Below are 24,253 nucleotides of genomic sequence, written 5' to 3'. Positions count from 1 at the left end.
AGGCCTTTTTTTTTTACATGTAACAAATCATGCTGTAAATGCATGGTCTTCCACCATAAAGCAGAGAGGTGCCTTTAGTCACTGAACTCTAATGCAGGTCTCAGTTTGCTTTTGCTCACAGAAGAGAGTTTGTATTTCCCTCTGAAGAAACAGGCTGTGAGGTTAAAGGTTGCAGTGTGAAGTGGATAAGTGTGCATGTGCTTTAATTGTGGACTTGTTTATCCAGCTGACCTGCTGTGCATTAACATGAGGTGAAATAGAGTGTGACTTAATGAGGCATTTGACTCCAGTCACCACAGCTCAGGCATGACCTGGATGCCTTTGCTTTGGCTTAGTGGCTTTAAGTGTTTGGATGTTTAAAGGCTGTGTTTAAGATAAACTACATGAACAAACATATGCGTGTGCACCGGCATACATTCCACTCCTACTGTCTGCTGTCACACTGGAGATGAACCTGACCTCCTGTGCTTTATACTACTGCCATCTGCTGGAGAGACTGCAGAAACCCTTATTTCTGCTACACTGTAAAACAGCAGAGCTGATGATCACTGTTACATGTATGAAATCTTAAATTTCACCGCAGTTTAATTTGATTATCTTAAAAAAAGGAACTCCACCTATATATATATATATATATATATATATATATATATATATATATATATATATATATATATACATACACACACACTTTTTTGTTTTTACATTTTCCATAATTAAATGATTATGATGTAAATGAAGTCATTCAGAGTGGTTTGATGTGAAATTCTAGAGATTCTAGAGATTTCTGAAGCAGAATTGTTCACAGTGGTGGTGATAGGAACCAGGTGTCTATAGAGTTTCATACATCTAATAGTTCTTAGACTAAGTTATTCAAAATATTGTATAAATATAAATATGACCTAGCCATGTTTTTGTTTATTGTGGTTTTTTTTGATAAATTCTGTAGAACTACAAGGAAGAAAGCTAAAAACATCCACACAAAAAACTCTTTTTTTCTGCATTGTCGACAATGTGAGCTCTGGTTCCTACCACCACAACTGTAATTAAAAAGAAAGTTTTGAACTTCTATTACAGTGATGCATTTCACTTCAAACCACTCTGAATAGCTTTAAAATATAACTCCCCTTTAAAATTCAGATTGTATTTTAATACAGTATGTGGATATTTGTGTATAAAAATGCATTAAGTTCTCTGTGTAAGAAAATATAAAACCATGATGGATTTATTTTAACCCCTTAAATGGCCGTGGGTCCACCAGCAGCCCAGGGTTTATTGCACACTTCTATAACCTAAAAACAGCACAACTACTTTCCCTGTAGTTACTGAATATCCCTTTAATGTCCTCACCAAGAAAATAGCAATGGAATTTTATTTAGTTTTTTGGGTTTTTTTATATTTGTAGGGGAAAAAATAAAAACAATTGGTGTTTTTTTTTTTTTTTTTTTTGACCACACAATTTAAAAAATATTCACATCTATCAAACGGTCGAGATGACACTTTGTGGCATATATATTGACTCAAAATGTGCTTTACCAAATGGTTGAGCAGAACATGAAAGGATAATAATTACAGGGCAGTACATTACAATACAGTACATTACAATTCATTATTAATAATAATAAAAACAATAATAATAATAATAATTAATTATAGTGTACTGTAAATCCTGAATCCTGATTGATTGGTTCTACGTGTAAAAGTCTTCATCCTTTCTGTGTGCTCTGCTGATGTACTTGCAGGTCCGTCTGTGCACAGGGCCAATGGGAATGCGGTACACAGTCATGTGACCTACCCCGGCAATCTCACCCACAGAGGTACTGCTGCTGCTACTTGTCTCTGCACTGTATGAACACAGAGTGAAAGGCCTCATGCAGACCTGTGAAACTACAGTACATGTTAAAGGCTGGACACCCCTGTTTGAACACTGTGTGTGTGTGTGTGTGTGTGTGTGTGTGTGTGTGTGTGTGTGTGTGTGTGTGTGTGTGTGTGTGTGTGTGTGTGTGTTTCTATAATTTTCCGTGAAAATGCCCGTCTCTCAAAGGTTGTGACTCACTGTGCACAAGCAGATAGGAAAAAAAAATTAACCAGCAATATCATGTTTACCTCCCACTAACACTAACTCCACTTATTATTGACAGTAATACTTTTGTGATACTATTTTTCACTCTGAAAAACCTTTTGCAAAAGTTTGAATGTCGCTGGTGAAATATCATGTTTGTTGATTTTTTAATTGATACTGTATATGTGTAAGTCAACACATCCTTCACAGAGAACACACTTCTGCACATTTTAATACACGATTACTGTTCATCTGAAAATATACTGGGGGAGAGGGATAAAACAAAAATGTAATCTGTGCAAAAAAAGAAAAAGAGCGAAATGCATGAAATGAAGCTGATTGTCAGCGTGCTGCTTGTTGCTGCTTGTGTATTTATTTATTTCCAAAATTTTTAAGTGTCGACACAACATGTAGTTCTTTTTAGTCAGTCAAGCTTCCAGTATAGCCATATTGTCTTCAGTCCTGTCGGAAAAGCATTCCAGATGGACCTGTTTTCACTTTTCTGATGAGATGAGAAGGTAGTAAAAATAAATTAAAACTCTTCATGAGTTGATGTGTCAAACTTTCGACTGTGTCAACCAGATATGCCATTCTCTGTTTACTTGGAGTGCTGAAATGCTGTTTAGACATGAAGCATTCAGTGTGCACCACATCACGCACCTTTTATTCCTCTATTTCTGTTTAGATATGTACTATTTCATTTTTGCCCCAACACTGTGCTACGAGCTAAACTTCCCCCGATCTCCGCGGATACGCAAGCGCTTTCTGCTGAGGAGACTTCTTGAGATGGTGAGAGTTTTAATCACACATCAAAACTGTCCTGAACTGTGGCTGCATTAAGTAGTATTTAAATTCAGCTGCACTGCCATTCAACAGTTTGAATACATTTGAACTCAATTCATGTTTTTTTTATTTTATATAAAGTTTACAATGTGAATAAAGTATTATATAGTAATCAAAGGAAATGTATTTTCAAAGTTTTATTCAGTATTTCAGGTAGTTTTGGAAACAAAAGAAAGTTTTAAAGTTACAACTAATAGCCTGTAATAATTATAATACTTTTAGTCAAGTTATCTGCTTTGAACTTTGATCACCTCTCATGAAAGGCATTCAGGATATTAATTTTACAATTACTTCTTGTTATTATACAGCTTTTTCAGTCATTTGGAGCACTTTTCTGATCAGTTCATTTTTACAGCTTTCTTATAATTATTGTAAAGCTGTCTGACTAGCAGACTCGAATCGTTTTATACACTTATATGTAACTGAATGGTAGTGTAAATCCACTTATTTGCCACTATTGTCACATTTTTGGGATATATTTGTGTTTTTTATTAGCACTCTCATTATTCACTCGGGGCCTATCCTAAGTATTTTTGGAGTATCTCTATGTTTACATGTACTTCGTTTAGCTTTACATATATACATATATATTTTTTTATTACAGCTGTTTTTGATGCAGTTACAAGTTGGATTGATACAGCAGGTACGTGTGGTGTCTGAAACATTGACTTTGAGAGCTTCAGTTGGTGTCTGTGTATGTACTGTAATTAAAGGTCTCTCTATTTTCTAGTGGATGGTGCCCACTGTTCAGAACTCCATGAAGCCTTTTCAGGTAAAGCCTCATTGTGCTTGTCCGCTGTGCCGGCCGTGACAGTCACCTAGAGGATTTTTCAATGCTGTAATGATTCATTATTCCAGTAGACAGAATAATACGTTGTGCCCTAAACAGCTGAGGCTCTGCTTTGCCTAACTGAACCACAGGGGTGAAAAATGTACACAGAAACTGAGAAAGTATTGGTACTCTGTCTTAATCCGTTTTACTCAAAATCATACTCGTGTGCAGCCAACAATGTACTTGAGTGAAAACGTATCTACAAGAACTTACTCAAGTGTCTAAATAATGTTTTAACTCATAAAATGAAGAGTTAGGGCATTTCTGTCTGTCTGTTTTATAGTTTTGTAGTAGCTTTAATGCTTGACATGAGGTCACATTCTCCATCACCCAGTCCAGCAAGTCTCTGCCACCTCTTTGTGAAAACAGTGTTAAAAATCTTTTTTTTTTTTTCTTGGACCCAAGAAAATGCAAATAATAATAATAATAATAATGTAAACAATATTGTAAAGTACAAATCTTTTAGAATAACACTTTATTAAGGCCCAATCCCATTTCTTACTTTCACCCCTACCCCTTGTTTTCAAGTGTCACCTTGACTCTTTGAACTGTGATACACGTTGTAGTGGTTGAAATCTTCCCTCAAAAAAAAAAACATTGCTTCATTTACAGCTTCTACTGGTGCTCTGTAGGTGACCCTGCCAGTCTGCAGTGATAGCAGAGGAGGGTAAAGTTCAGCTCCTCACTGCTGGGCTTTAGTTACGTTTACAGCATCATACGCTTTCAAAGAGGGGGGATGTGACAGTTATTTATCATCACCCACCACTAATTCTTTGGTGATATAAAACTAATAAATGAAGCAGCAGCTACATGGAAATTTAGCTAGCTAGCTACTGAAACATGAACATATTATTTTTTATGCTTGTTATGAAGAAAAGGTCTATAATACATTGAAATGACCTTAGACTAAGACAGTACAATGGTTATCATAAGTTTTTGAAGGAGAAAATTCTCACATTTGTGGGTTTCTTCGGTCGCTTGTGCAGCCGTCTTGCATTTTTTTCTCCTCATATCACTACACTTGGAGTGAGCCACTGAAAAAAAACCTCCATTTGGAGGGACATGTAGCCCTAACACTTAACCCTACCCCTCCATTGCAACACAAATCAGGACACCCTACCATAAGACGTGAACACGCAAAGCGGAGGGCTAAGGCCTAAGTGGTAGGGGCATGGGGTGATATAGTATATAGTAAAGACGTACATTGACTGAAGTATTTTCTACCACTGCTGAACCCTTACAACTCAGTGCAGGAAGAAATCCACTCACAGCCTGGTTTGGTAAAAAACACTCCAAATGTAATTTGCTATTTTCTTTCCTTCCGTCTGGTTTTCTTTAGTAGTTTTGCACTCTATTGCTATATCTTCAGAATTTTGTCTGTACATTTTTCTAGATAACAGTATGTCATACAGTGTCAAACCACATAAGCAAGTCTAGTTGAGATGACACAGTGCTAACTAACGGTTATAAGTTAGTGATTATACAGTCATATTGAAAAGTTTGAACACCCTGGTTTAATTACATAAAAATAAGTGAAAACACACTCCTGAACATTTAAATACAATATTACTGCATATTTGTTGAATTTAACATATTGGGGAAAATAGTTATAGCACATTAACATTATATTGTATGATCTTTTTGCCACAATATGTCAAGCTTAGAAAGTGGGTAGAAACTGTGCACTGGAATTTGTAGGAAAATGCCATATTTAAGTTTGTTCCCTCTAGAAAATGAACAAATGTAATTTAGCACGTTCAGACTTCTGCATGTGGCTGTAAGGCCCAATCCCATTTCATCCTTTGCCCCTACCACTTAGCCCTTGGCCCTCTGTTTCACATGTTCACATCCAGGGGTAGGGTGTCCCAATTTCAGCTTAAATAGTCTAGTAGTGTTGACGACTGAAGCGCCAGAATGTAACTGCTGCACCATTTAAGGTGGAACGGGAAAATTCAAACAAGAAGCTGGGGAATAGCTTCAGCTTCATATCACCAAAGAATTGGCAGTGGGCAATAATAAATTATTGTCTTAAACCCCCTCGTTGAAAGCGTATGATGCCCTAAATGTAACTAAAGCCCAGCAGTGAGGAGCTGAACTTTACCCTTCTCTGCTGTCACTGAAGATGCGCTGGGTTGCCTACAGAGCAGCGCTAGTAGCTGTTAATGAAGTTTTTTTTCTTTTTTTTAAATTTGAGGGTCCCATTTTGTAGTGCACGATTTCAACCACTGTCCCTTGTAGCTCAGTTCAAAGGGGTTGGGGTGACACTCGAAAACAAGGGGTAGGGGTAAAAAGAAGAAATAGGATTGGGTCTAAGTTTCCGGCATGTCTAAACTACAGTATCCTGTAAAATTGATGTTTCATTAAACTGTTACTTTACAATAGATGGCTTATTAGGTGGTCAAAGAAAGGCTTGTTCAGTGTGATGTTATGGAGCTGGAGCTGTTACTGTGGCCTGGCAGAGTGTTTGTTTTTGCATTTAGTTGGATATGAATTGTCTCTCTTGTGACAGAACATGGAGTTGTCTAGGATGGTGGAGCGCCTCCTGAAGCTCGCTGTGAGTACTGCAGTAGCTCAGAGTAGAAGTGGTGTCACTGGTGTCTGGTGTTTTTATGTTTCCTTTTGTAATCACTGTGTAATAACATACTACTGCTGCTTCTTTCTCTTCATCAGGTGCCAAATCACTTGATATGGCTCATCTTTTTCTACTGGTTTTTCCATTCTTCCATGAACTTCGTGGCTGAGCTGATGCAGTTTGGAGACCGAGAGTTTTACAGAGACTGGTGGTGAGTTCACTCTCTATCTGGTGGTGATCTGGATCAATTACATCTTGTAAGACAGGTGAATCAAAGCAATGCTAACTCTTAGATCCTGATTAGGTTTGTTGCTGTAATTATAACAGAATAAATGTCATCGTCTACAAGGGTTACAGTCTTAGAAAGAAAGAATCCAAAATGGTTCCAGGCTTTTTAATGGGTTTAGAACCTTTTATTGTCTTGAGGTTCTTGGAAGTGTGAAATCAAATCCAAAAATCTAATGTAATAATACTGGAAAGAAAGAAGGAAAGAAAGAAAGAAAGAAAGAAAGAAAGAAAGAAGCATAGGAATTAAAGAAAGAAAGAAAGAAAGAAAGAAGCATAGGAATTAAAGAAAGAAAGAAAGAAAGAAAGAAGCATAGGAATTAAAGAAAGAAAGAAAGAAAGAAAGAAGCATAGGAATTAAAGAAAGAAAGAAAAAGAAAGAAGCATAGGAATTAAAGAAAGAAAGAAAGAAAGAAAGAAGCATAGGAATTAAAGAAAAAAAGAAAAAGAAAGAAGCATAGGAATTAAAGAAAAAAAGAAAAAGAAAGAAGCATAGGAATTAAAGAAAGAAAGAAAAAGAAAGAAGAGATAGAAAAGGAACAATAAACAAAGAAAAAAGCAGAAGCGTCAAAAAAGTGTTAGTTCTCTGAAGTTCTCTCACTGGATGCTGGCAGCTTTCTGGTGGTCTAAATCAGTCGTCCTTACAGGCCAACTTCGGCCCACAGGCCTCACATTAGGCGGCTCCTGTGTAGAGTGTTGTGTTTGGCATTTTGGTCTAACCAGCAAACTTCCTTCAATAAGTTCATGAATGATTACAATTATTGTTCAGTTATTAGAGTCTCCTGTAAAGCATCTTGTAAACTTCATACATTATAAAGCTCATTATATACAGTACACTGCATGTCTAATGGTATCCAGACATTAGTGAATTCAGCTACATAAGACAAGAGTCTGTTAGCGCAACAGAGAAGGACAAACTCTCTCATAATATCTGATCACAAAATAAACAGATGTCTGCAATCTTTTGGACATAAACACACTCACCATTTGTGCATGTAACTAATTTGCCCCACTTACAATTTCCTTTGATTAATAACATTTCTGTCTATCTATAGGAACTCAGAAACTGTCCCCTATTTCTGGGCAAACTGGAACATCCCGGTTCACAAATGGTGCCTCCGGTGAGTTGAAGGTCTAAGACGTGTTTCTTTGACTGTTTTGTGTCCGTATTAAGATTTTTAAAAAGCACAACCAATAAAAGTTGAACTGTTTCCATTTGTTTCAGTTCTACAGGTTCTTTACAGTGCATTAACTTTATTGGCCTCTGCTTTTTAATTTGCCCTCAGACACTTTTATAAGCCCATGCTGAGGAGAGGTGTAAACAAACTGCCAGCTCAGATCGCCGTGTTCCTGCTCTCCGCGTTCTTCCATGAGGTCAGGAAGGACACTCTATCCCGACATAAGAGCGCAGTTCATATAGTCTATGTGCCACTTATCATGTACCAAGTAATAGTTAAGTGAGAGATAACATTAACACAGTTTCTGTCACCTGAAATGTAGTTGATTAGCCATGTTTGGTGTCTGAAGTTTGCTTCTTTAGTTTTGCGCTGGTGCTACAAGGCTAATGTAGCAAACAAGTAACAGAGCATATGACCTTTATAAGTGTAGTTTGGGGTGTGGAACATGGCTGAAACCCCTCTTTCTTTCAATCTAACGGCCTACAAATTCACATCCTCACCTTCCATTCCTGTGACGGAGGGTTCATAATCCACATCACCACCTCCATCTGCTCCCTGTTACTCAGTCCTGCATCAGTCCTACTACAGCTGTGAGGGGGATCTGGCCTTCTAGCTACAGGCAGCTGCCCAGAACTACAGCTCAAGTTCTCAGAGCCCCCCCCCACTCGCCCTCAACCAGTCATCTTTCATACCCTGAACACATGTTGAAGGCATCATCTGAACTCACAAATAGCTAATAGAGGCCAATAGAGGTGTCTTGCTCAAGGACACCTCCCCAGAGCCGCCAGCACATGACTGAGGTGTCCTTGAGCAAGACACCTAACCCCCAACTGCTCCCCGGGCACCGTGGATAGGGCTGCCCACCACTCTGGGCAAGTTCGCTCACTGCCCCCTAGTGTGTGTGTGCTCCCTAGAGTGTATGTGGTGTTGTTTTAATCTAGAATCTGGCTACAGACATGCACTCTCAGCCAGATGCACTCTCAGCCCCAGTGACATCACGTGCACTCTGCCACAATGGCAGAATCACTTCAATGGCACAGTAACTTTTGCTGCCGCTGCTTAGTGATATCACTTAATCCCTTTTTCATCCATAACAGGGCTAGAGAGTTACATTTAATGTACCTCCTTGTTGAAAAAAAATCTAAGAACCCATTAAAAGTGTCTGTTGGTTCCTGGTGGTTTTCAGTAGTGGTTAATGGTATTCTGTGTTTTCCTGATGGGTTGATATCACGGTGAAAAGGATTTTGGTCGTTTAATCAGGTGTTTGTTTAATCTGGTGTGACTGATTCCACATGCATTTGATCATTTCCTAATGGTGTCTAACGGACACCGTCAAGCCGTTAGGTGCCTAATGGCAACCATTCCCATTCCCATCAGGTTTTATTCCTAACGGCCCTGCAAACACAGTTATGTTGTGACAACGTACTGTTGTCCGCTTGGTGTTCTCTACATTGTCACATCGATGAAATGTATTTCCTCATAAGTGGAAAGTTATGACAACGTTGTCTTGACAGCTTTCTAGGAGGTTGTGCCTAGAATCCTTAAAAAGTTAAATTTTAATCACTATTACAGTTTTTAAGAACCAATTCATGGCTTTCATGAGCTTCAATAGCCGTTTTTGTTTTTTTTCTGCGAATTAACCCGGCATTCATGTCTTATTGTCCTGGTTTTACTGTGACAGTTTTCATATTTAATTACCTTATTATCAGTATGGCATTCATTCATTCATATACTGTACATTCAGTGTAGCTCTTGTTGCCCAGCAGTTTGTGTTTCGCTGTTTTCCTCATAAAACCGACAAAAACACTGTTGTGGCTTAGCGTGCACTGATGTCATGAATAGGCTGGTGGTGCATGTCAGGCTGAGTGTGCATGTCTGCAGCCAGACCCTTCTCAATAAAGGGGCTAATGAAGCCCCTCTTCTCCGTCTCTTCAGTGGATTTGTACTTAAATAATAAAGTTGAATAATATAGGAACTCTCCTTATTCAACTATACCAATGTAAATGCAGCTCTAATCTATGACACTTTAGATGTGTTTGGACATTAAATGACAGGGTGGCCTCTGACTTATGTACACTAAGCAACCAAAGCTTGAATAGCCTTGTAGCTCTAGTGCAAAACTGAAGCAAACCTCAGACACTAGACACATCTTGGTTTATTGACATTTGGCATAAAAGGAAAACTCACTTATACAAAACTGTCCAGTGTGTTTTGTGCAGTCAAAGTCCTTTAGTTACAATCCCCCAAGTTCTAGGTCTTAGCCAGGTAAGCATGGGGTACAAATTCTAAAGTACTAGATAGTATTGTGACACAATCGTAAGTTCTGAGAGAGTTTACCTAAGTTACACTGAAATGCCAAACAGGTTCTACACTAAAAATGATGGTACTTCAAGGGTTCTTTAGTAAAGAAAAAATTCCATATAGAACCATGAACACTCAAAGAACCCTTTGCATGATTAAATGGTTCTTTGATTAGTGAAAGTGTTGAAGGAGAATGTGCTGTAGATGGTTCTATGTAGGACAGGGGTGTCCAATCTGCTGCAGGTTTTCATTCCAACATAGCAGGATTGCACTCGATCAGTTGTTTGAAGGCTGAGCAACTGATTAACAAGTGGAATCAAGTGTGAATGGAAACTCGCAGCCACATTCGCCCTTTGTGGATGAGATTGGACACCCCTGATATGCTGTAGAACCTTTTTGAAAGTGGGTCTATATAACACCAAAAAGGGTTCTTGTACTGCTACCATGTAAAGCTTGTAACAATAGAAGTACACCTTTTTGGTGCTATATAGAACCATATACAACACATTTTCCATCGATCTGAAGAACACTTTCAACAAGCAAATGGTTCTTTGAGGGTTCTTGGTTCTATATAGAACCTTTTCTTTCCTAAAGACATATCTTTTTAAGATGGATTTTCTTCTTACATCCGATAACTAGCAAAATAATTGAAATTGGAGTTTGTACTGCATACACACTGTTGGGCATGTTCAAGTTCCCCAGAGAACAGTCTACATGGGTCTGATCCTCATGGCCTAATTTGTTTGATCTCTTCTAGTACCTTGTGAGTATTCCTCTGAAGATGTTCCGTCTGTGGGCGTTCATGGGAATGATGGCACAGGTACAGTCACTGATCTTAGTATCATAGCTATTAATAATAAGCTGCTGGTAGTTGTTTTAGTTTCCTGCTTTTGTGTTTCAGGTCCCCCTTGCTTTGTTCGTGGCCCGGTTCTTGAGGGGTAACTACGGTAACGCAGCAGTCTGGATGTCCTTGATCATTGGTCAGCCTATCGCTGTACTGATGTATGTCCATGACTACTACGTGCTTCATTATGGAGGCGTGTCGGAGGCCAGGACAGCTTGAGTTATGCTGCATTAAGCAAAAACTGCACGTTAAAGTAAAACCTATTTTTGATGGTAAATTAAAGAAGATTTTTATGGATATTTTTACCCTTTTAATAAAAAAAGCAACAACAGTGATTATTTCATTGCTACAGAGAGACCAGTCCTCTTCTAATGCACTTTACAAGCGCAGACAGTGCAACATGTGCAACGGTCCCAAAACACTGCCCAGCCAAAGCGACACAGCTTTGCGATGCCTTTTTTTACATTTTCCTACTTGAAACTTTCGCACTACTATGATCAATGCAAACATGTACCGTTTGGACTTTGCCAAAAAATGTGATTTTGTGTTGTTTGCCAAATATGTGATTTTTGCATTTGTGTTATTGTTGTTCTCAGAATGCCTTTCGATTAAGGTTCTTGATACATTGTATGCACTGTGTCAAATGGTTTGAAGAGGTTCTGTTTTTATTCATTTGCTTTTGCTTTTTTTTTTTGCACTTTATCAAAAACGCATGCAGTTGCTGAGCTTTAACAAGGTTAATTTTGGAGAATGTAAGGTTTAAATGTAGGTTTAAAGCTTGATTTATTTTATCCATTATTATTTCACAAAATACATACAACATTTATAATTCAAGCCTATATATGTTGCATATTGATGAATGTTTTACCACAAAAATGCATTACTGAACCGGCTGATTAAGCTTCAGAATTTTGGTTTTTAATTACTGTGCATGTAAAGGATTGTGAGAGTAGTATCTAAGTGATGCTGCGCTGTTTTGTCATTTGTATTTTCATGTGCCTGAAACACCAGTCAAATGACAGTTTTGATGTTCACTCAGGCCCCGCAGTATTGGGATGCTTAGCAACAGTCTTGTTACAGACCATTCTTATCTGGACATATTAGGAATCACTTTGGTTTAAATTTTCCTGCATTCTAGACTTTTCCACTTAACCCTTTACTGTATGAATTATGAAAATCAACCTCAAAGCAACTGTTTAAATTTTCCTATTAAAAATGACATAATTGGTGGAAATATAAAATATATTTTTTTAAAAAAAGAAAAAAAAAGGACAATGTCAAGGACAATGAATTTTGTTGCCATATGGCAACATTGTGGGACAATGCAACTACAATCTGCAATGCATTAAAATACAGTACAATGCCATAAGGCACATTCATCATCCAGCCATATATGCAAGCGTGTTTTGAGAATACAGAAATTATTATAAATAATAATACTGATAAAAGCACCAACTCAAAAAAAATACTGTTTAATTAATAACTTCCATTGTGTGCATTTCAGATTGCAATTCCATTGTCGCATGTTGTTGCCATAAGGCAACAATTATATTTTGTCATTTTCTATAAAAATCTGAGCATCTAAACTGTTTTTATCTGTGAAAAAACTGTAAAGACTGCAATTTGTTCCTGAGGTAGTGTATAAAAACAAGTATACAGACTTTGAGAGCACTTCAGAAGCCAGGCCTCACCGTTTAATAGACAAAGTCTTTAGTTTACCAATAAAAAAAATAAGATTTTTATATTGTTGTCAGAAAAAAAATGTAAAGAATGTAACTGTTTCCATACGGCAATATTATGCAGCAAAGGGTTAATTCTATTTTGATACAGAATCGGTTTTATAAGTGTTTATCTTGCTGAGAGTTGATTCAATTTCACCTTGAGTATTATAAACACTATTTTGCCCACAAAATTATGAAGAGATTTGAAAATGAAAACATACGCACGCATACGCCTCTGTAAATGTAGATGTGCAACTGAAGATGCAGTGTTACATCCCTGTGCACTGAGACCCCCCATGTGGCAGCTGATGTTCCATTTCAATAAACAGTACACCAATCAGGTCTAACATTAACTCTGATCCACTTGTACTGGTGAAACACACACCTACACACCACCACATCAGTGTTACTGCAGTGCTGAGAATGATCCACCACCCAAATAGTACCTGCTCCGTGAGGGTCCATGGGGGTCCTGACCACTGAAGAACAGGGTAAAAGGGGGCTAACAAAGTATCAGAGAAACAGATGGACTACAGTCTGTAACTGTAGAACTACAACGTGGAGCTGATGGCGTAGAAAGAAGGAGGTGGTCATAAAGTTATGCCTGACTGGTTTATGTTATACAGTGTCAGAAAACACAAAAGGAAGTCTATGTAACAGCTCAACAAGTCATAACAGAATTGCTGTCATGCCTATATAAGGATTTAAGTTACATTTACACATTGTTGCACGAAAGTAAGTTACTATTACTTTGCCGAGGTTGCCAGCCTCAACGTTAGTACAATGCACAGCAGTGTTAGCAAAAAGAAAACAAAAGAAACTGTCGTTAAATCATTTTTACCATAGCGGGCGATTTTTGAAAACTTTGACAAAACATTTATTTTTCTTTAAAAAGCAAGATCAACTTAAACTTGGAGTTCTTGATATGGGTATGACGCCGACAACATCACTTCAGACGTCTGTTGGTGGGGTATAAGCTACCATTACTACCTGTTATCTACATTAGTTTCTTAGCTTTACTGCAAAACTGAAGATGCAAACTTCATGAACCAAACATGTCTGACGTAACTGAGTGTAACATTAAGAGCTTTTGGACATTGAACTCCTACACATTGTGCATATAAAACGTTTATTTAGCAGGGAACAAACACAGAAACTAATCACATGGTTCCAAAATAACTTTACAAATACAAAGCAAAGACATGTTACTAGAAATTATGTTGTGTGGAAAAACTGCAGATAGAACAAAGGAGAATCCTTCAGATGTGCCACTTCACTGCTGAATAAAGATAAGAGCAGAACAAGGAGACATCAGGAGACAGCAATGTCATCGATGGGAAATCTAGTGAAAGGCAGACTGATCACTGTTGAATGCCTCAGTTTTTGTGAGGCACCAGAGGAACATCACATTCTCAGTGTGAACTTACCTTTGCTTTGTTTTGCACCGGCAAATAGAGTTTGAACTCTGCTGGAAGCTCATCCTCAGAGTACAGTCTGTCAGAAAAGTACACTCTTCTTATGCGACAGTTTGCATGAATCTGGAAGATAATAAGATAAGATAAGATAATGGAGCCATTCATTGGTTTATTTTAATAGGTTTTGTAATATAAAAAAATAAAAATAAAAAATGAACACTGTTTCTAAAACATCTTTTCAGTCATCATTGCAGGGCAGGTTTTCAACACATCTTGTCCCTCACATTCTTCTAACTTGTCATCACATGATGCTGTCTCTCAAAATATTCAAAAGAGACAGGCTATATTTAACCCATCTTAGCTGAAGGCTTTTTTATACCACAACCTACTGTAACCTCATAATGCTTAGATTAATTGCTAGCATGGAATGGTTTGAATTAGGATTAGTTTTAGAGTCAGGGGGCTGCTCTCTCATTAGGTGAAAACCTAGGAACCAATGAATGAATTGAATTGAGACACTTTCTCACCATCAGCTCATGTCAGAATTCGTCTAATTCACTAATTCATCTACATAAATAATCTGATACTAGTCGCTTGAGTACTGGCTTCTTCTTTATAGACGTAGACATCGGCATGGCGCTTTGAAGCGCAGGGGACAAGAATCAGGAAAAAGGTAAAAACGGCTACACTTTTCATCCTTGCTCCATAACTGCAGTACTCTACAGCAGTTACCATTCAGTGTTTTTGCTATATGACTTGCTATGTAACTTAGTTAGTCTTTACTGGCCTAGAGGAGTCAATGGGCCTCATTCACCCACTTTTCTTATGAAGCAATTTCTTCTCAAAACCCCACCTACACAGTCTTCATGAAGATTTTGACATTCACCAATGTTTTCTGATTTGGGATTAGTTCTTAGGTAAGAACGTTTGCTTAGGATCTTTCTTGAGAACAAATTGGGGGAAAAAAAATCCAGATATTGGTGAAAGTGGCCAATGTCTGTTACTGAGTAACTGACCGAGTGACTGACTGATCTGTCCCCCACTGACACCCACTGCTGAAATACACATACGCAAGCATCACCCATGACAAGCAGCAGGTGTTATTTGCCATTAAACAGTGATCTCATAGCCTTCCAAGACTAATATAAGGCTAACAAATAATAGAAGAAAGCACAAACACATTCATTGAAACACATCAGGGATCTCAGAAAAATGATGATCTTATAAGGTGTGAAACACCACAGTGGCGAGAACATGCATTTGAGCTTGAGCTGCATTTGACTTTTGCAATATTTCTTTCATCTATCTGTATAATGAGCCTTATTTAGCTCATTTTTATTGACTCATGTGAGCATAGCAATCATCATCACCAGTCACCAAGAACTAGTACATGACCAGTTCACCAGAATGGACACTGGACTATTTGGATGTGTTGATCATTCATTTTAGAGCAATCACTTTCCAAAGAGTTTGCCAATGTAATGTTAGTTACCTCAGAAACTGGAATTATTGCCCTATTAGCACAAACCTAGTTTCCAATGTCTAAGTGGTCACTGTCAACGTTAGTCAATGTTACTACGTCCATTGCTTAGTAACAAGAGACCCACATTGCACACTGGTATTCATTCAGCTGATACAGTGATCTGTGGTGTTCTCATGAAACAGCAAGTGCATTGTTGGAAACTGAATTGAAAATCACTCCAGAACTACAGCCAGGACTACGGATAGAGGCTTAGCATTCACTTTCTTTGATTTGCCTTTTTTATATGAACTACGCAGGTTTATAGAAACGAATAATTATAGGTCATTTTTCATTTCCATAAGCTCATACAGTTATTTCTTCACAGAATCCACTGCCCACCTGTACACGGAGCGTCTCGATATAGTTTGTGCCGTAAGCCCTTCTTGTGAAATCGGACAGGTTGAACTGGATCTGGTTCCAGCCGTCGTCCAGCCGCATGGGCATGGTACAGATGAACGGCTTCACCCGGGTGGTGCTCTGGTAGTTACTTGCCCTGAATCGCCGCCGCACGTTCTTATCATCCAGCACCTGAGACATGGCAAAAAAAGCACCAGCTCTGGGATTAAATGTTTGATTCTTCAGAGCAAACACAGATAAGCATAGACAATATAGACAAAAGCACAGACAATAACATGGACACAGATTTTCCCTACCTGAACTTCAAATGTGAAATACTTCTTGAGATTCTTGATTATCATAACCAGGAAGGGAAGTTTGATGCCAAGGGTTTTCTTTGGGTCTGCCGGGCATGTGATGTATGTTGTGCTGTGAAGGCGAATCGCACAGCTATTAGTAGGATCTTACCCATAGCAATAAACACTTGTAACCACAATAAAGAGTAGTTGGGTAATCAGACTCCAGGATCACAGCCCTAAGACTCAAAGGTAACAGAGGTAACTGCATTCCCCAGAGTAACGTTACAGCGCTGCCACAGTATAATGGAAATTTTGTGCCCGTCTGTAATTATATTATACAAAAAATACACCATGCCAAATCTTATGTAAACTGTACAAAAATAGGACATTTGTGCCGTTTTTGGACTTATAGCCTAGTAAGGTAGATGTTGATTGATGGATAAGATTACCTGACATTAGTTCCCTCCACCTCAAGGACCAGAGACTGGATGTCGTTGTCGGTAATCCGCTTTATATGTCCATTTCTCACCTAAAAAAAGGATTTCGTGTGTGTTAAGCCGAGTAAAGGAAGCCAGCTTCACTGAAACTATTTTAGACTAGACAACAGAATCAGAATCAGAATACTGTATTGATCCCAGAGGGAAATTGCAGTTGTTACAGTTGCAACCACTCATTCAAAAAAATAAAGACTTATAATTTAAGACAAAAAAGAGAAATTTGCAATATGTAAAAGTTTCTCAAAAAAAATTCTCACAAATACGGTAAGTGGCAGTGACTGTGATAATGAATATGAATATGATAGCATTTTACTTTAAGAAGCATCGTTTCAAAACCCAAGTGAACGACGAGGCTGAAGTTGGCTTCCTATTTTCCTATTCACCAACATCTTGTTCGAATTTTCCCGTTCCACCTTAAAAGGCGCAGCGGTTACAGTCTGGCGCCTGATGTTGCAGAATGCAACTGCTGCACCATTTAAGGTGGAACGGGGAAATTCGAAGCCGGCAAATAAGTACCTAGCAGTTCCGTAGTTAAGTGAAAGCTTTTATGATTAAGCAGTATCAGTAAGTGTTATATACCTTCCACTGGCTTTGTTACCGCCACAGTTACTACTTTTTGGCTCGTTACCCAGCAATTTAAGATGAACGTGGGCCTGCTAGGTTAACTTACCTAGATGTTTAACTAGCTAACAAGGCTAGATGGACAATTTTCGCAGTTGCTTACCTTTTTATCCCATATTTGGAGAGGTTTGCTCCCAATACTGTACAGAATGGACAAGAATCCGCTTTGGAATGTATTCTTAAACATAACGTTATCCCGAAATCCTTCTCTTTTTATAAATCACACATGCAAGGCGGCTTTCTGTTTACACTGTTAGCCTCGCTCGTTACGCGCTAAACCGCTCCGTGTAGCAACAAATTCGCGAACCGTACTGATGACACTTTTTCCGCGATCAAAAATGGAGAAAACTCACTTAACTAGTTAGCGTTAATATCTTTAAATTCCTCTCAAAGCTCGCTCGAAAACCCACAGCTTTCGAGTCTGTAGTTTACAAGCGAATATCTGACAGAGTTCGGCGTTTTCGTTCCAATTATTCGCCGAATCGTAGCGGTAGTCAGGTTAGCGTTAACTTGCACATACAAGTAAAAAATCCAAACGTTAGTCAGACGACTAGCTGTGTCTGCTCGAATCAGACCTTTGCTCTAAAACCGACGAGCTTTCTGCGACGCTTTTTCTCGACCATCTTCGAGTTGCTATGTTACGTGACGCGGTTCACTTCTCACGTCGGACAGTCATTGTTGACACACCAGTTGTCATAGTAACATGAAGCGGTACGTCACTCCGTGGCTCGGAGCTAACACCGCTCCTGATCTCTGTCCAAACGCCTGGATAGGCAAGGTGGTCTACTTAAAGGAGAATTCCCGCAGTTTTCCAAAATTTCGGAATAATAAAGTCCTTGACATGTGAACAGAGTCACTCAGAGTGGTATGGTGTGAAATGGTTCATTGTAGAGAAACGTACAGACTCTGTTTTCCTTACAGGGGTGGTGGTAGGAACCAGGGGCCACAACACATCCACAACAAACATAGTCATATTATTCACTATCCAAAACCACTAGTGAACCTACTCTGCCTTCTGAGTTTTATATAGAACACGGATGATGTCAAAATCATCAAAAATCTTGAAAAATCTTGAAAAATCAGGAAAAAAGTTTTCTTTGGGGATTATTTTGCCTTACAACGCCCTGCGTGTTTCCAGCCACGAAGGTATTAAAATTCATTTTAAGCCAATCATAAAACAACGTGTAAGACACAAGGCTGCATATATCTAACCATTTCATGTAATAACTTTCTGTGAGGTGGCTTTAAGAGGCATTAAACTCTTCAGACGTCTGGTTCCTATCACCACCGCTGACCACCACTGACCCTTTTCTTACTTAAGGTTCTTACATGGCCAGATATTTAGCAGTACTTTTTAGCTAAATTTATGTTTGACAGATAATGAGCATTTTATCCACGAGCTTTATTTCTATTTTGAATACTTTACTCATGGTGTCCAGGACCTGGCAGTAAGATACAATGTACACCATTTACAGGTTGCTTCAAGTTTAAAATCCATATCTATGAAATGAATATCAATTCTTGGAATCTTGTCTGCATCATATTAAAATTGACAAAGATCCTTCTGAAGTAATCTTAATAGGGAGTTTCATCAACATTCCAAAAGTTCTGCATAATTAAATCAGTAAGATGTAAACAAAGTCATTCAGGGTGGTTTGGTTCTGTTCTAGAGAAAAAAAAAAAAATCAGAGCGGTCATCATAGGAACCAGATGTCCAAAGTGTTTACGCTTCTAAAAGAAGCTGTTACAAATACTTCACTTGATGCCTGAGACATTGTTTTTATGATACAGTAGTTTTGGACTAAGACGTATTTGTTCAAATTTGTTTTTAAGTATTTGTTGAGAATTTCCCCGTTGTGGGACTAATAATGTATGTTTTTAGATTTACCTCTATTTTACCACCATCAGCATTTCGTATAAAACTCAAAAAGTGCAAGCAGGTCCACTGGGTGTTTTGGGTAGTAAATAAAACAGCTGTATTCGTGTTGTGGACATTGTGACCCCTGGTTCCCATCACTACCACTGTAAAGACAGCATCAGTAAGCTTCTCTTTAGTGAAACATTTCACATCAAACATCTCTGAATGACCCTGTTAACATTTAAACAACTGAGTTACACAGAAATTTGGAAAAATCAGTGGAAATCCTTTTTAAGAGAAGAAAACAGAACATGTCAGATATGTGAAGTTTGTAAGACAAAGCATTTCAGTTCGCAGGAGAAATGGATTTTATTAACAGTAACTTAAATATCATATGAAACCATGATGTACTTGGAAAATATTGTGATACTGAATTTATATCAGTCTCACCCAATTGCAGTTCCAATCAGCTGGAGAATCATCACATTGAATAATTCAACCAAAGAAATTACTGAGGTGGAACACATCCAATAGTCCTCAGTGAATCACTGATGCCTGATCAATCTTAGTGTAAGACAACAAAACAGACCATCATCTCACACGCTGGCCAGACACAGAGAAGCATTTGTGCCACCGAACCCAAAAGAGTTAGTGAGGGCGATTCTCCTGCCCTGCGTGCTCCAGGGCTGTGAAACACAGGGCACATAGTTGAGGTCAAACTCCGGCTCAGTGTGGTCCAGATTGAGAGTTGGAGGCAGGGTGCCATGGTAACAGGCCAATGCTGTGAAAGCTGCCTCCAAAGCACCAGCAGCTCCTAGGAGATGCCCGGTGGCCCCTTTGGTGGACGAAACAGCGAGGGACTGTGAATGTTGCTGGAAGAGTCTCTTGATGGCGGCATTTTCTGCAGCGTCTCCCAGTGGTGTGGAGGTGGCATGGGCGTTCACGTACGTCACATCTGAGGGCGAAACGCCAGCATTGCGGAGGGCAGCAGACATGCACCTGTTGCAAAGCCAAGCAGAAAGAGCGGCATCGTGTCATTAACATTGTTTCATAAATAGGGACTCCGTTGCTGTGTTGTCATTACGTTCAAATATATATTCAGTGTAAATAAAAACAGAATGCAATGGTGTGTGAATCATTTAAACCTTATATTTAATGGAAAATAATACAAAGGCAATATATCAAATGAAACTGAAAAATGTCACCGTTTTTAGAAAAATAATACACTATTTTGAATTTGATGCCAGCAAAACATTTCAAAAAAAGTTGGGACGGGGCAGCAAAAGATAAAGCTGTGTAATGCTATGCAAACAAGTAAACATTGGTTTTCATGATTTATATTTATTTTGCACAGCTTCCAACTTTGTTTGTTGGAACTTCAAGTTTGTGTGTGTATATGCACATATATATATATATATATATATATATATATATAAATGCATGTGTGTGTATGTGTGTCCACATAATCCCAAACACATTCAGTGGTCTTTAAGTTTGGACTCTGGGGCGGCCAGCCTCTTGGTTTGATTATGCTTTGTTTGAAAGTTTTCTTATATTTTGTCTATTTCCTTCTCAGTAAGGACTTCTTGACAGCTGAATATACTTTCAGACTCATAGTGCTGAGCTGTCTTCTCACAGTGGAGACTGACAGAAATTCCTTGGGATTTTTTCAGATCTGAAGCAAGACTGGTGCTTGAAAGTCTCCTAGAGACGAAAGCCTTAAGTGCTGTTTACTGTTTTGGTGGTCTACTAGATCTTGAATGGTGATCTTTGAAGTCCAATTTTCCCATTTTAAAACCTTTTTTTTAAAAATCTAAATCTATTTTCTGAAATATCTCCTGAAAAATTAATAATCTAATGGCCATTTGTATATCTGTAAGAAAATAAAAGGTGGTTTCTGACTTCAGTTGAATACTCCTATATATGCATTTTACTACTGGTGCTTCCTATCAGCTCTGGGTTCATAACGTTTTTATTTGCTGGGTGTAAAACAATACCTGAAAGCTCCATCTCCATCAGCAGTTGGTGCAGTGATGTGACTGGCATCCCCCGAGAGTCCGTAGCCCAGCACCTCAGCATACACACGGGCTCCTCTCTCCACAGCATGTCCATACTCCTCCAAAACCAGCACCGCTGCCCCCTCACCCATCACGAAACCCTCTCTCTCTGGGTGGAAGGGTCGGGAGGCCAGCTTGGGCTGTTGGTTCCAGCTGGTGCTGAGGGCCCGAGCCCGTGCAAATCCCGATATGGACAGGGGGCAGACACAAGCCTCCGTGCCACCAGCTACCATTACCTCAGCATCCCCATGGGCAATGAAGCGAGCAGCGTCACCAACGGCATGAGCCCCTGTGGTGCAAGCAGTGGACACAGCATGGTTGGGACCCTTCAGTTTGTGTTTGATGCTGATGTGGCCTGCCGCCATGTTGACTAGAATGCGGGGGACAAAGAAAGGGCTCACCTTGCTGTACCCACGAGTCTCAAAGGCTGTGGCAGTGCGGGCAATCTCCTCCAAGGACACCATGCCCATGCCTACAGCCACACCCGTGCTCAGCTGCTCCTCTGGGCTTTTGGGATACCACCCACAATCCTCCAAAGCCAGCTGGGCAGCCCCAAGGGCCATAACAGTGGCAGGTGACATGCAGCTAATCTCCCCTCGTCCAACGAACCTTTCTTCCTTGAAATCTCCGTCACCATCTCCTCTTGGAACTCGTGCGGCGACCTTACATGGCACAGTCTTGTACTCCGCAGGGTCCAGTGCAACTACGCCACTCTGCCCATCAATCAGGCGCTGCCAAGGCAGAGACGTCCCTGTTCCAAGAGGAGACACAAGTCCAATTCCAGTGATGACCACTCTCCTGGGACACTTTCCAGTGCTAGGGTGGCTGTAATGCCTCTGAACAGTTATAGCACGCATGCAGGTCCTTATGTAGGAAAGAGCTCGGCCATACTGCTTCAGCTTCTGACAGCATGTGAGTGACATTTCTCACCTCTACAGTCCTGGAAGATTCAGGACAGAACAAAAAGGGGCTCACTTTCTCACTGGGGGGTGATACACAAGTTCCATGTTATGACACGTTTACTATCTTGCTCATTTCGAGGAGCTGAAGTCAGCTTCTTATTTGAATTTTCCCGTTCCACCTTAAAAGGTGCACTGTAACTGCTGCACCATTTAAGGTGGAACGGAAATATTGCAACAAGACCCCGGTGAAAAACAAGCTGACTTCAGCTTAAAGCCAACGCCAGGCTCGGGGTCACTGGCCAGCGGCTACATTTGCTGGATTACTGTAATATGAATTAAGTTTGAGCTAATGGAGACTAGCATTGAGGTAAGCACGACATTTAGCACAGTATTTGATTACTACACGGTCTTATTTGTATACTGCAATGCCACATTTTTATGTAAATAAAGCAAAACTACTTACTTTATGCTTAACACTGTTCACATGAAAATAAATGCAGTAACGTTAGAGTCAAACGCTCCCGGATTACAAATCGTTCACTTGTCAAAATAAAAGTCCCTAAACTCAGTTATTGTTGAGTGTTTTTTCCAATGGTCTTGAAATATCGTGCAAATAAAATAAATTAAAATGTAAAAAAATCATTGTTTTTTTTTTCATGTGTATACTCTCGCACTGGGTAAAATTAGGTTGTCATTAGGTGTAAAAAGACCCAGTATAAACCTCAGGAGAAGTACTAACATATGACAATGCTTGGAACAGCTTTATTTTTTTCATGGACAGGCAACCAAACACCTGTACAATCTAGGTAACTCCTGGACTGAAACACCCCCACCTTGTTCTTCCTTTTCCAAAATAACTATTCCAAAATAAGTCCTTACATGAAACAAAGAAAAGCAAAAACATCATGAAAGAATACGTTTAAAAAATGAGTTAAATCTAAGTTTTGACATCATTATTTCATAAGACAGGTTCTTCAGCTCCCAGTCTTCTTCTTTCACAGACAGTCTATGTGAAAACCACTTGAGCACAGATCTCATTTGCCACTTGAGCTCCACCTATTAAGCTCTATTATAGGTGTACAGTCACAGAACTGTTGTGCAAATATTATTTGATTGTTGGATCATCCCCAACACTACAGTGACACCCGACACCCTCACTGTGTGTGTGTGTGTGTGTGTGTGTGTGTGTGTGTGTGTGTGTGTGTGTGTGTGAAGAGCAGCATCATCACAAAGATAGTTTGGTTGTAGTTTTATCTTGTTAAGTAATATAACTATGTAGATAAAATGACATCAAATTCAAAATGGGCTTATATTTTCAAAAAACAATAACCTTCAACATTTGATATCTTGACTTTGTACTATTTTCAGTTAAATGTAGGGTTTAAAAGATTTGGGCATCATTGCATTCTGTATTTATTTACATTTTGCTCTGCATCCCCACTTTTTGGAACTGGGGTTTTAAAATGACTGTACAGCTAAAACTACGATTGAACTACAAAACCCATGGTTCTGTGCTGGTATTGTTTTATAGGATGTTTGACAGTGATGTCCTTTGCATGACAAACACTGCCAATTGGAAGAAATATATATCCATATTTTTTTCATATTTTTGCTTTTTAAAATATATCTGCAATATATGTGATGTTTTAAAACATAGGCTTATGTGATGAAAATACTGAAGTGTGCTATTTTTAAATATTTAAAGTTATGTAACTATATCAAAATATATGTATGTATGTAGATAAAATATATGTAATATTGTCATTTTTTAAATATTTAAATCTATATCAAACGTATATGGAAATATGTTACAATCTTGACATATGTTGAACAATATGTGGAATTCTTTGCATATAGATTTTGGGGAAAAAAACACTCATAAAAACTGTTTTTGTCTTTTACGGTTATTAGTCATTTTGATTATTGTTATATTGTCATATCTAACTGAATATTTTGGTGACATGGTGCAGTTACATTGTACAATCTTCAATGTGCATCATCTCCACTTCACTCTTGACCTAGGCTTTCATCACAAACAGCAGAGGGCGATCTGACCACTTCATGCACACTGTTACAGGGACAGAAAACTGATGGACCAAAAAGAAAAA

At 38.8% G+C, this 24,253-nt stretch overlaps 3 protein-coding genes across 4 annotated transcripts in view; 1 reads left to right on the top strand and 2 right to left on the bottom strand.

Annotated features, from left to right (window-relative positions):
- dgat1a (diacylglycerol O-acyltransferase 1a) overlaps positions 1 to 12,991 on the top strand; it is a 37,019-nt gene extending 24,028 nt beyond the window's left edge. The window contains exons 8-17 of the mRNA XM_017701517.2: positions 1,743 to 1,817; positions 2,748 to 2,851; positions 3,510 to 3,548; positions 3,636 to 3,677; positions 6,247 to 6,291; positions 6,408 to 6,520; positions 7,650 to 7,715; positions 7,881 to 7,968; positions 10,831 to 10,893; positions 10,975 to 12,991. Of these exons, the coding sequence (XP_017557006.1) occupies positions 1,743 to 1,817; positions 2,748 to 2,851; positions 3,510 to 3,548; positions 3,636 to 3,677; positions 6,247 to 6,291; positions 6,408 to 6,520; positions 7,650 to 7,715; positions 7,881 to 7,968; positions 10,831 to 10,893; positions 10,975 to 11,136 (797 nt within the window). The 3' untranslated portion in view covers positions 11,137 to 12,991. The remainder of the gene's footprint in view (positions 1 to 1,742; positions 1,818 to 2,747; positions 2,852 to 3,509; positions 3,549 to 3,635; positions 3,678 to 6,246; positions 6,292 to 6,407; positions 6,521 to 7,649; positions 7,716 to 7,880; positions 7,969 to 10,830; positions 10,894 to 10,974) is intronic.
- Positions 12,992 to 13,753: 762 nt separating this feature from the next.
- cfap20 (cilia and flagella associated protein 20) lies at positions 13,754 to 18,002 on the bottom strand. Of its 2 annotated transcripts, XM_017701481.2 has the most exons (6): positions 17,432 to 17,999; positions 16,660 to 16,739; positions 16,229 to 16,340; positions 15,915 to 16,103; positions 14,066 to 14,176; positions 13,754 to 13,917 (listed from the first exon to the last, which is right to left on the bottom strand). In XM_017701481.2, exons 1-6 carry the CDS (start codon positions 17,513 to 17,515, stop codon positions 13,912 to 13,914), a joined length of 582 nt encoding a protein of 193 aa, XP_017556970.1. In that variant the 5' UTR covers positions 17,516 to 17,999; the 3' UTR covers positions 13,754 to 13,911. The 2 variants fall into 2 exon arrangements, with proteins under 2 accessions (XP_017556970.1, XP_037397833.1); XM_037541936.1 differs by lacking the exon at positions 13,754 to 13,917 and having other exon boundaries at positions 14,051 to 14,176; positions 17,432 to 18,002.
- A 1,528-nt stretch (positions 18,003 to 19,530) lies between these two features.
- Positions 19,531 to 22,681, bottom strand: oxsm (3-oxoacyl-ACP synthase, mitochondrial). Its single transcript, XM_017701482.1, has 3 exons — positions 22,609 to 22,681; positions 21,184 to 22,183; positions 19,531 to 20,185 (listed from the first exon to the last, which is right to left on the bottom strand). The coding sequence occupies exons 2-3, from the start codon at positions 22,164 to 22,166 to the stop codon at positions 19,783 to 19,785; spliced, it is 1,386 nt and encodes a 461-aa protein (XP_017556971.1). The 5' UTR covers positions 22,167 to 22,183; positions 22,609 to 22,681; the 3' UTR covers positions 19,531 to 19,782.
- Positions 22,682 to 24,253: the final 1,572 nt, after the last annotated feature.

The sequence above is a fragment of the Pygocentrus nattereri genome, chromosome 1 (genome assembly GCF_015220715.1).
Source record: "Pygocentrus nattereri isolate fPygNat1 chromosome 1, fPygNat1.pri, whole genome shotgun sequence".
Lineage (NCBI taxonomy): Eukaryota > Metazoa > Chordata > Actinopteri > Characiformes > Serrasalmidae > Pygocentrus > Pygocentrus nattereri.
This window is presented reverse-complemented; position numbering and strand designations above follow the sequence as displayed.

Excerpts from the sequence above, each read along its gene's own strand:
- oxsm (XM_017701482.1), bottom strand. The coding sequence starts at position 22,166 with ATGTCACTCACATGCTGTCAGAAGCTGAAGCAGTATGGCCGAGCTCTT. Across the intron at positions 20,186-21,183 it reads GATGGAGATGGAGCTTTCAG|GTGCATGTCTGCTGCCCTCC; the intron begins GTATTGTTTTAC and ends GCTTTGCAACAG.
- cfap20 (XM_037541936.1), bottom strand. The coding sequence starts at position 17,515 with ATGTTTAAGAATACATTCCAAAGCGGATTCTTGTCCATTCTGTACAGT. Across the intron at positions 16,341-16,659 it reads GTGGAGGGAACTAATGTCAG|CACAACATACATCACATGCC; the intron begins GTAATCTTATCC and ends TCGCCTTCACAG. Across the intron at positions 14,177-15,914 it reads TCGAGACGCTCCGTGTACAG|ATTCATGCAAACTGTCGCAT; the intron begins GTGGGCAGTGGA and ends ATTATCTTCCAG.